Here is a 14,205-nt window from a genome sequence, read left to right on the forward strand (position 1 = left end):
AGAATTTTGCACAGCCTTTCGGACAATTCCTTAACACAGTTTTCACTCAGTCTTTATCCCAGGATCAGACGCTGCCACCTCACTCAGGGCAAGCACTATTCGTGTTATTAAGATGAACAGGAATACACAGGGAGAAAGGAGCCACCCGGTATGAGTAAAAGGGTCATAACCTGCTCCCTGCCAACGTAAACACCAAATACAATGTCCTGATAAACTGGAAGTACAGAAGAAATCAAACGTGACTCTCCGTTTTTCAGGCTTACACAGCCCAATTACCCCAAATCAAACACATCACTTGCAAATAACATTTCTGCATATATATGTTCTTAACCTGACCAGAGACACACGCTCTGTCAGCTTAATTAAGACACCAGCCCGATTGATTTGGGTTATAGAAACTACTTAACACACACGTTCCATGGGTGCATCTGTGTTGTTGCAGTTACGGCTCTCAGCAGTTGCATCACAAAACCCTATTTCAAAGGTTTACAACTCTTCTGCAGCGTGGACAGTCAAGCTTTCTTCTTTAAGGCTGTGTTATTCTTCACTGTTATATCCCCTTAAAAGCTTGAAAATAAAGCTTCGTTTCCTATCGACTTTGTCCTTCTCTAGACAGCAAACATTGTATTTTGCTGTAGTTTTAGAGCATTGCTAGCCGAAATATGTCTCTCTCCTATTTATTTCCTTCTTTTGAGCACCTACCTGCCTCATCATCATCGGTTACAAAAGAAGCATCTGCACAAACCTGGCAACACAGGCAGAAGCCTCTGCTGGAGGATGTGGTGTAACTCCATGCAGGGTAACAAACCCCCATTTACTTTAGCCAAGCGTCTCACCCAAGGACTGCAGGAGCAAAGGGTGAGCAGGCAGGGAAAGCTACACCCGGTGCACCGCGCTGCAAAGCACACAGCCTGCTCTACCCCACCAAGGAAGAAAAAATAAAAATTCAAAGGCCAGATGTGTATTAGACCTGCTCTGTTGTGGCACTCCTGAGAACAGACTGCAACCAGCTCCCTCGTGCACGGAGCAGACCCCTCTTGACAAGCAGGACTTCTCACCTGGCCCAGTGACCAGGGGTTTGCCGAGCGGCAGTGCTGACCGCGTACGGGGAAGGCAGCAGCAGCCATGCTCAGAGGGAGCTCAGCCAGCAGAAGTGTGCAGGGCAAGGCGATTCAAAAGGCAGCAGGGATGCCTCACTAACAAAGGCAATGGGAATTCTTGCCATAGATGCACTTTTCCATCATGCTCAAGAAATGACCAAAGGATAAGTATTTAATTAGCATGCCTGAACGGCCTTCCTCTCCAGTTCGCTGCCTTTCTGAACCAATTACACCTACACCAGTACCTAAAGACTACAGGTCTGCTCTCCTGGGCACTGTACAGTAGCTCAGTAAGGACCACAGTAGCAACCAGGGAAAAAAAAGGGACAAATATCATCTCAATCTCACAGATACTGGCTGAAGCACAGAAGTCTTATGTAGATCACTGTGGTGTGCCCTGGCATCCAAAGGCATTCAGATTTTCACCTGAAGGACTTTAGCCTATCCTTTCCCCGCACAAACAGCTGGGCAGAGGGGATATTTCTAGATCCTGTTCCAGAACTTTGTTGCTTAATTCACACGTGTTGTACTAAGCATCACGAGTAGTCTTGTGGGACATGCTTAGAGCAACACACCCAGCTCCCAGCTATGATTCTGCAGACTCTTCCAGCTAGCATATGTCAGCAGAGACATGAAAACCACCGTGTCCCCCATGTTTCCTTCTCCCTCCCTCACCTCTGCCCTCCCAAGATGCTTATTCTCACAGGGAGCCACAACAGCACTTTAAATGTTTATGATGTGATGGCTTGGCAGGATGCATCTGGCAGAACAAGGATTTGAACTCAAGTTGCTCATAGCCCAATCCAAGACCAATTTTCCTTTTATCTAAAATGAGATGCCTAATTCCTAAGGGCAGAGACATAGTCTCTCTGAGGATCCCAGTACAGTTTGGAGCCTGTAAAAATGACAATGGCAGAGACTGGAAAGTTATACCTCCTGCCTCCACTGTGGGAGTAAAATTCTCTGCAAGGATATGATAAGGGAACTTGAAAAATTAATCTTGCAGAGCTCCTCATCACAGGGAGGATCCTGACTACTATTTTTACTTGGCATCTAGGCACTTCTTCAAAATCAGGGTGATATTTCTTGCCAATTTTGAAAGCAGGACAAAGTTCCATCTTAACTTCAATACCTCCTTAAATATTAAACAATTTATAATGTGCTAAAACTGTAACAGATTGTGCCAAAGCTTCACATTCTAAATTAATACCAGCTTCCCACCCACTGCCTCCCTGGGCAAAATCTTGGAAGGACAGAAGAAGCAGATTAACATTTCAAAGCTGAGCCCCAGCTTTCTCTTAGTTATCCTAGGTCTCCAGGGCAAACAGTCACTTCCCTTGTTGAGCATTCAGGAATGCAGATGGCCTGTTCTTGCTGTGGCAGAATCCCGTCACCCTTAAAGGGATATTGGTTATCTCAGGGAACTGCAACGAGAGTCAAATCTGATGTACCCATAGGAAGGACTCAGTGTAAATCTGAGAATATGGGAAATGTAACACGCTTTTAAAAAAAAATATCTGCAGGCAAGTTAAAGAAGATAACAGTTTGAAGAAATATATTTGGTAAACACAGGCATCAGATTTATTTTTAAGTTTGAACTACAGGCCACAGTCATCCTAAGAAGTTTCAAAACATGAGCAGTACAATATTAACCCCTGACAATGCTCAAGTAATTAGAAAACATGTTGGTTTACTTGCATAAAATACGTTTTCTTTCACCTAAACACTCCAAAAATTCTCACGGCTGGATCCAAATTCTAAGAATCCCATTATTTGCCTATTGATATTACTGCATTTCAGAAGACCCACACTCCTAATTTCATATGCCTGATAACTAGTAAGCACAGAGAACTCCTGCATTTAATTTTTTTGCTGCATTTGTAATACATGGAAATATTCAAATGAACCAAGGAGATTCCTAGGCAATCTCTGCTTTTCATCAACAGCTACCAACCCTCAACAAGGATGACACCTCCCCAGTCATAAAGTGCAGTCATTACCTCCCCATACATGTGTATTGCCTCTGGAATGCAGTTCTGTATCTCCTGCTTTGCTCTAGCTCTTGTTATTTCTTTTGCATGGTGTACTGAAAGACGTAATTACTACAGAAAGTAACTGATAAAAGTCCTTCATTCCAAATTGTAAACGCACCTCAAAAAATTCTGTAAGCATTCTCTATTAAGACAAAAATTGTTTATGAATAGTCTGAAGCCTCCATTGTTAAGATCTGAGAATTTTTAAGTTCTGGATTCTTTTTACAGACAAGTTCAATGATCTGCAATGTGTGCCAAATTCATGTAATATCACAATGCTCAAAATGGAAAAAGGCTCTAATGAAAGGAAATATTTGTAAATATACCTACCTAAAGGGGGATTCTACATGTAACAAATAACAGCCAGCCACAAAACCAGTGAAATGTTCTATGTACAAATATTGCTAGGTTATTTGCTGTTGTAACTGGTTGCTAATGTAAGAAGCCATTTGGGTATAGAAATGTTAATATTAATCAGAGATTAATTAGTTATCTGGGAATACTATAGCGATTTCTTACCAAACCCAAAAAGCCATGAGTTATGCCTCCAAGGATGGGTAAGAAGAAAGACAGTTTCTCCTTTGATGACTAGGAATAATGTCATTTCACCAAGAGAGTATTTGAAGAACCAAGACTTTGATACAGCAAATGCAAGTGCTGAGACTGATCTGAAGGAGCTACCCTCTGATAAATTGTGCCAAAACCAAGAGCGCAGAGACTGAGACAACAGAAACATCAAAGCTCCATTATTACAGAAATGAAAAAGCCAAACAGTTTGACCAGAGACTGCAGAAAAATCACAGACTTCCCACTTTTGGCAGAAACACTACATCAGATCAGCAGAGATGGATCCCCCTGGACCCTTAGGGTTCACACAGGCAAACCACGGTGGCTCTGAACTGTGCAAGCTGCACCGTGGTAACCACAAACGTGCATGTTCTTCTGAGTGGAAAATACTTGGCACAGTCACGTCTCAATTATCAGTGGAAAATGTAATTCATCCAGTGTATGGATGAATTAACCACGAGACACATGAAGACACCAGAGCTGGGCTGCCTGTGTTATTGAGCTCAGGAGCAGCACAATGGGACAGCTGAAGTGGTTTCTGTATGTGCCCAGGTCAAGAAATACTGTGCCCGCCACACTGATGGGGCGCAAAGCTTCACCTAACAAACCATGCCAGTCCAAGCCACCTTTGGGCACAGACAGTCCCAAGGTGTCAGCTCTGTGCACCTGAGCAGCCCTGCCTGGAGACACCAGCAATGAGCCCTAGCGCTCAGCCAGCCCGCTGCAGCCGCACAGCCATCACGGAGTAAGGCTCAGCCTGCTGGCCGAAGCTCTGGGGACCACAGTGGACCTCCAGCCTCGAGTCTCCTTGCCAGCTGTTCCGAGCTGGCTCTGCAGAGCCATGTGAGTACCCCTGCACAGTGACAGCATCAGCCAGGCCGGTGCAAAGCCTGGGTGCATCCACCCAGCCCTGCTAGCCCAGGTAATAGAGACATGGTTCTCATATTAGCTGAGCGCTAAAAAGGCTAACAATGCATCTAAGCTGCCTTATTATTGCAAAAGACTGCAAGTGCATATATACAAAGGAACAGCTGCAGCAGCACATCTACACCTTACATGCTCACATGTCCTCTGACGTAGACTTACTCCTTCATGCACTCTCGCAGCCAGTACCAAAGCACTCTCCACCTGCTCTCCTGAGCCTTCACAGGCAATCGGCAGCAACACAGATGACAAGGAGAAAGCAGCTGTAATTTAGCATCATGAAGCAGTGATCTTCCAATTCACTGCTGCTTGCTGGGACCGTGGCAGCATTAGCATGAAAGATTGCAAGCAGACCAACAGGGACTTAGACTGAAAAATTTTACATTGCAATTTGAATCCAATATTAAGAACTTTTTGCAGTTTAGGGTATTAGCAGCACTTCCACTAAACATCAGTTTGTTTATGCATTGTATCCCCAAAAAAAGATGTGTCACAACTAACTTTAATAAAAAAAGAGTAGGATTTAACAGCATTTTTAGATTCTGAGTATTTATTAACAGGCCTGTCATGAATGCTTCATTTAAGCAACCAAATTTACTTGGTAGAATAACATTTAGTTACAATTAGTTACCTCTGCTAATGTATAAACTGTTTAAGTTATTGCAGATGAATGAGACTCAGCAACCTTTCAATGGGTATCAGACTCACCAATTTAACATATAAAATGCTCGTGACCTCTGCAACAGGACTCACTCAGAACCCATTTTAGAAATAGTTTTAAGTCACTAAAGAAAGCGCCTGCACCAGAGCAGAGTTAACTGTGAGTAATTGCTAATGGGAGGAGGCAGGGAAGAGGATGTGGATGCCTCTCCCATCCTCCCCTGCCTGATGAGGATAGACCATTCAGCAAGGCAGGGCAAAACCTCCAGGAAACACATATAATGGGAGACACTATTAAGCCTTAATCAGCTTTGAGAGAGCGTTAAGACTTGGCTCATTTTCCTTTTCATTTTAGTGATTTTGGTGATAAAATTACTTGGCTCTGAACACTTCAAAACACCCTTTTTTATGCCACATAGGATATGTTTTCCCTTGTAATGTTTTCCATTAATTTGCACAAATTATTTTTTCTTCTTTTAAATTACACGAAATAAACAGCGAGAATATATAAAGGAACCTATATTCTCTTATTGAATAATTACATACTATCTTTGAATACACAACCAAAATCTGACATCCGATAAATCCAAGACAAAGCTTCAATTAGTCCAGATAATGCCCATAAACCCCACAGTGCTTTACAAAGATATGTAAATGTCAGCACCTTTATTTCACATGAAGAAAATGGAGCTCCAAGAGCAGACATGGTCAGATCACATCACATCCAAGAATCCAGACCTCTTTATTCCCAGACTAATTAACATCTCTTGTAACAGTGCTCCTTCCTCACACTAACATTCAACTATAGCATAACATACACCAACAGGAAGTATTATCCCTAATCCTTTGGAAACAGCTGTGATTTTTCTGTAAAACAACTGAATATACACTCATTCTGCTTATTTGCAATTTCTGTGAAATGCTGCTCTTCTAATTAAAATATACCTCTACAGACTGAAAAAAAAACCTAAGAAAGTTTTCTTTTCTTAGGCAAAAAAAAAAAAAAAAAAATCAAGTTTTGGACAACAACCAAAAACATTTCAATGACTATCTTTGGCACTCAAAAGTGAAGTACTCAGAAATCCAAGATTTTATAAGTCTTTATCTAATTTGAACAATATAAATATCATTAAGCAACTTTTTAAGCTGCTTAACGTAGAACAAGAGACCGAAACAGCGGGGCTACAATGGAAAAGTGGTCCAGATACCTAGTGATTATTTTCTGTCCTTTGATAACATCATTTGCCCACATAAAGGGATAGCACACACAGGGGAAAAGAGTAGACTACTGAGTCCATTTGCAGATAAAAACCAAAACGCTGCTCTTCCTACAGCAAAGCTGCATAACAAGCAGCCATTAAACAGCAAACTGAGGCATGGACACCAAGATTCAGAGAAAGCTTTGGGTTGCTTCAACACTAACTCACGCTAATCTCTGACAATCCACAATCCAGCTTCATCCAGGTAAAACTACTGCAGAAATCCAGAGAGCACAATCCAGCCTCCGCCAGGCTGCAGCATGCAGCAATGAGCAGAAATGACCGGTGCAGCAGAGGGTAAGCAGACAGAGTTAAACAAGCACCATAGCACAAGGAGTTGCTCAACAGAAAAAAAAAAAAAAAAAAAAAAAAACTTGGAAAGAAAAGAAAGTGGTTAGTCACCAGGGGTTATAACAGCCTGTAGTAAACAGTCCGGTTCATCAAATAAACAAAGCAAATACTCCATCCTGCAAGATGCTGGGGAATTCTTTGAAAGGAAGTGCAAGCTCTCCACTTTCAGTGCATTCAATCAGTGAGGTTGGTGGCAAGAAGCCCCAGCTCCCACGAGAGAATACTGAACCTCTCGATGCACCAAAAATGAGCATAGCTCGTGGCTTACAACCCTGAACACAAACAGTAGGATGCAAACACACACTCAATTTACAAGTGGATTTACAGAGACTTGCAAAACTTCAAAAAATAAAATGTCCTTAATCTAGCTCCAAGACCTTTCCAGCTTCTATTTCTCAGTAACAAACTGTCAGTGCCTTCCGTTCTGGATTTCAAAAATAAAAGCTCAGTGCTGCAAGGACTGCATCCTGCACAGAGTCCCAATTCGGCACATTTGGTTATACAGGAAAAGCCTCTGAATGCTTTGGACCTGTGTCTGTGGTCTGCAGATCTGAGGGATGTGCAATTAAAATCAGCTTCTCCTAAAGTGTCAGAAGGGTGGAGGCTGACAATAATAAACTGCAAGCTCCTGTACAGTCATTTGAAAGCAGTGTCTTCTCCCCAGCTCTACCAAATACTAAATTAGAAACAGTTCTGGCAGCATTTTGTCTGCTGCTCGTGAAGCAAAAGGGAAGAGACTTGCTAAAATCCAGCTGACAGGTTTTTGCATTTATCCTAGGTTCAACCACATGCAAGTCTGTTGAGTGTGAAAAGTCCCTGCACTGGCTTCAGTCAACAAGAAACAGAATGCTCACCTGAGCACAGTGCTGAGGGCCCTGCATTCACAAAAGCAGACATTTCTCCATACAAATGTCTCCATTGGACTGCGTGTGATGAGACTATCAGACAAATTACCACAAGCCAGCTACTGTTGGCAACTGTCAACATAGAATCAGTACTGACCTTATCTGGATCATAACTATGGAAGTGCTCAACATGATGAGCAAGATGCACTGGATAAGAGAGACCACATCCCCACTATTGTTAAAAATCCCCCGGTTCCATGCTGCACACTCAACAATGCAACTTGCTCCCATTGTGGATCCAAGAAACGCAAGTCACACACAGCTGTATTAGAATATCCATCATTTTAGCGTTAATTTCCTTATTTAAATCCACACTACCCACCCTACTCCAGGCTTTCAAACCAGTATGACTACACAAAACTGCCATTCAGATACAAGGCCTTCTATTTCTTTGTAAAAGTGTAACAGCACACAAACTTCTGAACCTTTCCAGAGCAAACAGTTATTTCAGCTTCACAGCAGTAATGCGTTTTCTCCACATAATGTTTATTATCAAACCAGGACAGGCAGGCACAGCAGATTGATGGATGCCTAAAGGAGAGAAATTAACCCAAAATTCAGTAGAAGCAAACTTCTGTCATATTATGCACCCTCAGGAAATAGACTCCCAACTTAACTAAACATACTTTTCCTATGGACTATCTCCTACAAACTACCGCTCCATGCTTCTGAAGAGCATCTCTGCTCAGCACAGAATTTAGTATGACAAACTAGGAGCTTATCACATCAACCATCACACAATGCAGTTTGATAGGAAAGGCTCAGACCCTGCTTTCAGTTATCATGACCTTTTCCAGGATTTTTATAGATTCTTGCATATATTTACTAGAAAATACAACAGTGACAGGATAATGAGGAATACCAGAACTGAAGACAGGGCTGCCAATACTGTGACCAACAAATCTGATCCTGAATTAAGAATTGCAGGTGAAGATCAACAGGACTGAAGCTTCGAGCACGCACACTTTGATGATGGCAGAATGGAAAAACTTTAGAAATAGGAAGAAAAAGTGGAACAGACATTTCAGAGCAAAAGGAGGTGATACAAGGAAAAACAGTTATCAAAAATATGCTTGGCTGAGGAACAGCTTGGAGAGGTACACAGAAGAGATCATGCTTTATGAAAGCAATGGGGAGTAGAAAGGCAATTCAGCCAACTTGTTCCATGATGAAACCACATGTGAGACAAGTGAGGCACTGCAGCTTGTAGGATGGACATCCAGTGAGTCCTTCACAAGCAGAAGTCTATTTCTCAGCTTGCCACAGGGAAACGGATTCAGTGACCCTGAGTGCTCCATCCAGTCCTACACCACTAATAGCAGGGGTCCCTCCCTATTGCCTAATACTGGATTATGCAAAAGACCACAGAGAACTGCCAAGTCAGGGCTTCGCATTATCATTCCACACCCCTACAGAGATTGCTGTGATAAAGCATTAGCCCTGGACACACCGCTCTCATTAACCCCTCCTCCTTCATGCTCACTCACCATTAAGGCTGGGCACACAGCTGACAAAGCCAGCCTTCTGGTCTCCTTGCACTCACAGGGCTGATACAGAGGAAAATGACAGGAATTCCAGCCCTCTTCAATCCCCAATGACTCTGGCACAGCAGGATCTCCTTAAAGATGAACCTTCAGCCTACAGTTAAGTCACTCTTCTAAGCTAGAGGTCAACTCAGTCTTGGAGATCCCTTTTGAGATGATACTAGCTCCAAGGATGCATTTGTGCTCTGTATGAGAAAGCTTTTAACGCATTATGTTGGACACAAAACAGTACATGAACTGAGGAAACTCTATAGGACCCTATTCCAAGACAAGAGAAGAACTCTTGTGAACTCAGCTTGCACAGACCATCAAATTCAGGGCGCATTTCCAGTACCACCTGACCTAATCAACTCTCTTTGAAGAAAACAAGAAGCTATAATATTTGTTTTCTAAGTTGACTACTGCAAAAGAAACTGCTGTGACCTCAAGCAACAACCCAAATCAAAGGAACGCTTCCAGAAATACAGTTCCAGCCTGAAAAAGTATGCTGAACTCTTGACATTTTTACCACCACACTGAATAAATTTTGAATGTACCTGTAGGCCATGCAAGAAAATCTGACTTCAGAACAGGTGATTCTAACAAGGCCTACATTTCAGCCACTCTTGAAAGTGGACTGTAAATTTGTAAGTAAATACACATTCCTAAGGAAAAAACACATTCAGCTTCCACAATGACATTTAAAATACCTCTGAAGAGTAGATGAGCCACTGTGGTCCCACTCTCAAGAGCAACAAGAAATGCAAGAAAACAGCCACCTGAAGTGCATGAGCTTGCAAAGAGCTCTTGCAAAGGAGCAAACCACACATGCATGTGGAACTTAATGCCCAGTTCAGGCTGTTCTGGGATAAACCAACCAACATCTGGTCAAGGGAGCCCCTTGTCCTACAAAGATTCTGCAGAAACACAAATTCCCAGCCACACTAACTGATCTGCAAGATAGAGACCTCCAAAACTGATGGGTTTTGCATGGAATTTCCTCTGTGTTATCAGGGCCGATTAGGTCAACAAACTGTTAACATTGCAATTTCTTTCCAAATGGTAATGGAAATAACTATGCACACCTTCTTCAGCCTTCCATGTTCCAAGCATTACTTACGGTTGTATGATGAGAGACGCTGCCTCCAATATTGAGGTTTTTGAGAAGCTGGGGAGACCCTCCATACTGCCCTGAGATCTGCTTCCTGACTTCAGCAGCTACAGTTCTGAAACAAGACAGGGACAACATTATTTCTGTAGAAGAATTAGAATGAAGATGATATATCAAATCCACTTTACACTGCTGTTGGAACGAAACCAAATATTCGTGCACTGGTTGGAATAAGAGTGTCACTGGCCAGCAAAAAACAGACCTTCTATATTAAATTCCCAGAAAATCACAAAATTCTTGCAAGGCTGCATATACATATTCTTAACAGCAATTACATTTTTTTTTCCTTTAGTGAGCTGCTCCCTTGTGCACATCTGTGACAATAAAATGCGTATGACCCTGAGCACAAATAAACTTGTCCCTGGCAGGCCCTTTCCAGTTCCTACCGAGGAAAAGCTCTCCTCCAGTGCTCTCTGCCACCCTCAGCAGTTCCAAGCCTGGTCACACATCTGCTTCTGTGCTCTGCCCTCTCATTTTCACCCCTTGCCCATTTTTGGTTTTTGCAGTCAGAGAGATAAGGACTGGCAGCCACTTTCCACCCAATATCTAACCCCTTCAACACCCAGCTCAGGGGCAGAAAAGCAGTCCCACGCAGGGTGGGTTGAAATGTCTAGGCAATGACAAACGGGAAACAACTGATGTGAAAGGCAGCAGTGAGGCTATGGTGACTAGCAGTGGGGACAGGCAATGCACTGGCTAGCAGGGCACGGTGCCTTATGGTCTCTGCCAGAGAGAAATCCCACTGCTGGGCAGCTTTTCTCACCAGGAAGGAAAAATGCACATCAATCCTTCCATGCCTGGAGGGTAAAATCCACCCTGTGACACTCTGGGGTTTTCTATTTTCCCCAATAAGCCACTTTGTCAATGGTAAGCCTGAAAACACAAGAGTTGGGTAAATCCACCAAGTGAACATCTCAGCAAAGGAAGAGCACATCAGAGAGGGAAATGCTGTTTGCCAAAGACTGCCTTAACAAACAGCCATGGGTCGAGCCCTAAGACAACCATCCACAGCAGCCACCTTGTAACCTAGCAGTAAGCTGCAGCTCACCTCAGCAGCAGAACAGGGATAGCCACATTTTTGAGTATGGTGGAAATGGTTTTGTTTCAAAAGTAAACCCAAACCCATGTTTTTCCACACACAAAAAAAACCATTTTTCCTAAAAGCTGCTGACTGCCCTTTGTCTACAGGACCTCACCAACATAAGAGTGCTCTTCTCTAGGAGTCAATGACCATTTTATTAGTGACAAACCTGCTCCCAACTGTCACTCAACACATCACAGCACTGCAGTCCGCTCTGTCTCCCAGAAGAAAGTCCTGGCTCCAAAGAGACTCTAACCAGTGTGTAAGACAGATGAAGAGGCTGCATGGACAAAGGTGGGTTTTTTTCTGCTGTATCTGTCCTCTGTGGGAACAGCATCATGGCTAACAGACTCACTCCTGATCTCTCACTCAAGTGAACGTGCTGTGTCAGCATGGCACATGAGCTCCTAAAATCCTGTCAAGTAAAGATGGTTAAACCTCCCCTGAGCAAAACCTTGACATCAGGGTGGGTTCCTAGCATCAGGACTGCTGTAGCAGTGAATGCTGGTGGGCAGGAATGGGGGCCGGTGGAAGCAACTGATGTCAATGGAAGAGAAGGGAACTCTTAAAAGGGAACTAGCTGGGACAACCAAGCCTACCATGGAGAGCAGATGTTTCCTCAGGCCAGAGTATGGGAGTAAGATTAGCTAAGGAAGCATTATTTTGTCTTTTTTAAAAGTGATTGCAGAAGGAAAAAAAAAAATTTTATGTATTCTGGCTGCTAGAAGTCATTTCGTTCATGTTTGCCTTTATCCACAGGAGACTGTGTTTTCACTTCTGGAGGGTGGCTTCTGAAAGCAGACCAAACAGCTCCTGCTGGGGATGGACAACATTCAGGCTGTCTGATTGCCCTCAGAAAAACCATCTTCCCTGCTCCCACCACGTGCACACTCACAGACACGCACACATGAGAACAAACCATGCATGCTGCTAGCATTTATAGGAAAATTTGGAATGTATTAAAATGGCTGCTTGGCATGGAAAACACCACGCATCTGTGGCTGATGAAATTTAAAAGCTTGCCCCCTGGTTGCAGACAATCTCTGGTTTAAACCCAATCTCTTATTCAGTGTGTGTTTTGTGTAATTCCTGATGATACCCAGAAGAGAGCCCTTCACCACATGGCTGGCAGGAAAAATGAGAACCCACGTTCCACCATGCAGCACAGCACAGGAAAAGCTAAAAATCTTTCCCCATTTTCATTGTTTCCAGATGGAAAGTACAGCTAGAGGGGGAACCTGTCCTCAGCTGTGCAGCCGCTGCCAATGCCCAGCCACATTACTCAGCACTGCTACTCCTGCATGCAGTGGCCTCTTACAAACCTGAGACATGCATTGTGATAGAGACTCCAGAGAGGTTCTCAGTCCTTTCTTCTTCTGCATGTTGGTCTCAGCTGGGCAGCTCTGCAGCGGCTGGGAGCTGCGTTGTACTTGGAGCACAGCCTGTCAATACACCCTTAACTCCAGCTATGACTGCACTTTACCCCAACTCAAGGCAGAAGCAAACTTGGCTACCATTATAGCATTGCTCAGGGGCGCTATGAGTTTGCATGGATGCTATTACACTGCCTGACATCATCCCTGCTGAAAAGGTCATTTCATGCAATAGGGGAAGAAACATGGTAAAACAAAAGGGATGGTGGCACTAATCAGCACAGCTTCTGACCATGTGCTGTACATCGATGGCTGCTCCGTGTTGCTGCCCTATTAATAACCTCACTGGATATTAAAAATTCCCCTGAAGCATGATCACAGAAAGTCAGAACTGAACAATTGGTTTCACCAAGACGCCATCATTACTTTCAAGTCTTAAGTGGTTCTATCTCTCTGGCTTTCACAATTACCAGTCAAACCTCTTCCCTCATGAAGTAACTGCCCACTGTCTAAAAAAACCTCAAAATTCCTCAGCAGAGACCGCAGGACTTACTACTGCTTACTCCAAGCCTACAGTCTAATCCACAGCTTTTGGTGGCTACCCTTCTGTATCAATGTATTCACAAATGGATTGAACACCATTTTCCCTAATGGAACACATCATGCTTCTGACATTTAGAAACCATCTTCTAATGTAATCTGATCACCACATGTATTTATGGCTAATCTATACTCATTTGGTTTTGTGCCAAATCATCAGTTAGGTTCAGTAATCCTCCTCTCACTCCTTCCTATTCACAAGGTATTCACAAAACTTAGTCATGTCCCCTCCCAGCCTTCCTTCTATGAAGCTGAGCAAGGTCAGGTCCTGCAATAGATTTTCTGCTCCCTGATCACCCTGATGGCTCTTCTCCGCCTATGTTCCAGTTGGCAATCACACCTTTTAACACACTGTGTTTCACCCTGACCACTCACTCCAGATAAGGCCTGACCAGGGCTTTATAGAACCAAATGAGTATTTTCCTATTGAGAAAACACCTCAGCTGACTACTTTTAGGACTGCTTACTCACTGCTTCATCACAGAGGTTCACAGTTTCCCTAAAACTGATAACATGCTTGCCTTCTCCTCCTCCAAATTTGTCCATGACAAATGCCATTTATTCATGACTAGTAAGTTCACGTTATATTATAACCCTGAGCACTATTTCTAACTAGAAGCTATGCTTCCCAAACCAACTTAGGTTTAAAAGTTTATTA

At 43.2% G+C, this 14,205-nt stretch overlaps 1 protein-coding gene across 8 annotated transcripts in view; it reads right to left on the reverse strand.

The window, feature by feature from the left end:
• DOCK7 (dedicator of cytokinesis 7) overlaps positions 1–14,205 on the reverse strand; it is a 106,999-nt gene that overhangs the window by 86,344 nt on the left and 6,450 nt on the right. For all 8 annotated transcript variants that reach the window (XR_008748997.1, XM_055815165.1, XM_055815164.1 and 5 more), the window contains exon 2: positions 10,443–10,548. Coding sequence is in view for 7 of the 8 variants with exons in the window: in XM_055815165.1 (XP_055671140.1) it covers positions 10,443–10,548 (106 nt within the window). In the remaining variant the exon portion in view is untranslated. The remainder of the gene's footprint in view (positions 1–10,442; positions 10,549–14,205) is intronic.

Source organism: Falco peregrinus, chromosome 10, assembly GCF_023634155.1.
Source record: "Falco peregrinus isolate bFalPer1 chromosome 10, bFalPer1.pri, whole genome shotgun sequence".
Lineage (NCBI taxonomy): Eukaryota > Metazoa > Chordata > Aves > Falconiformes > Falconidae > Falco > Falco peregrinus.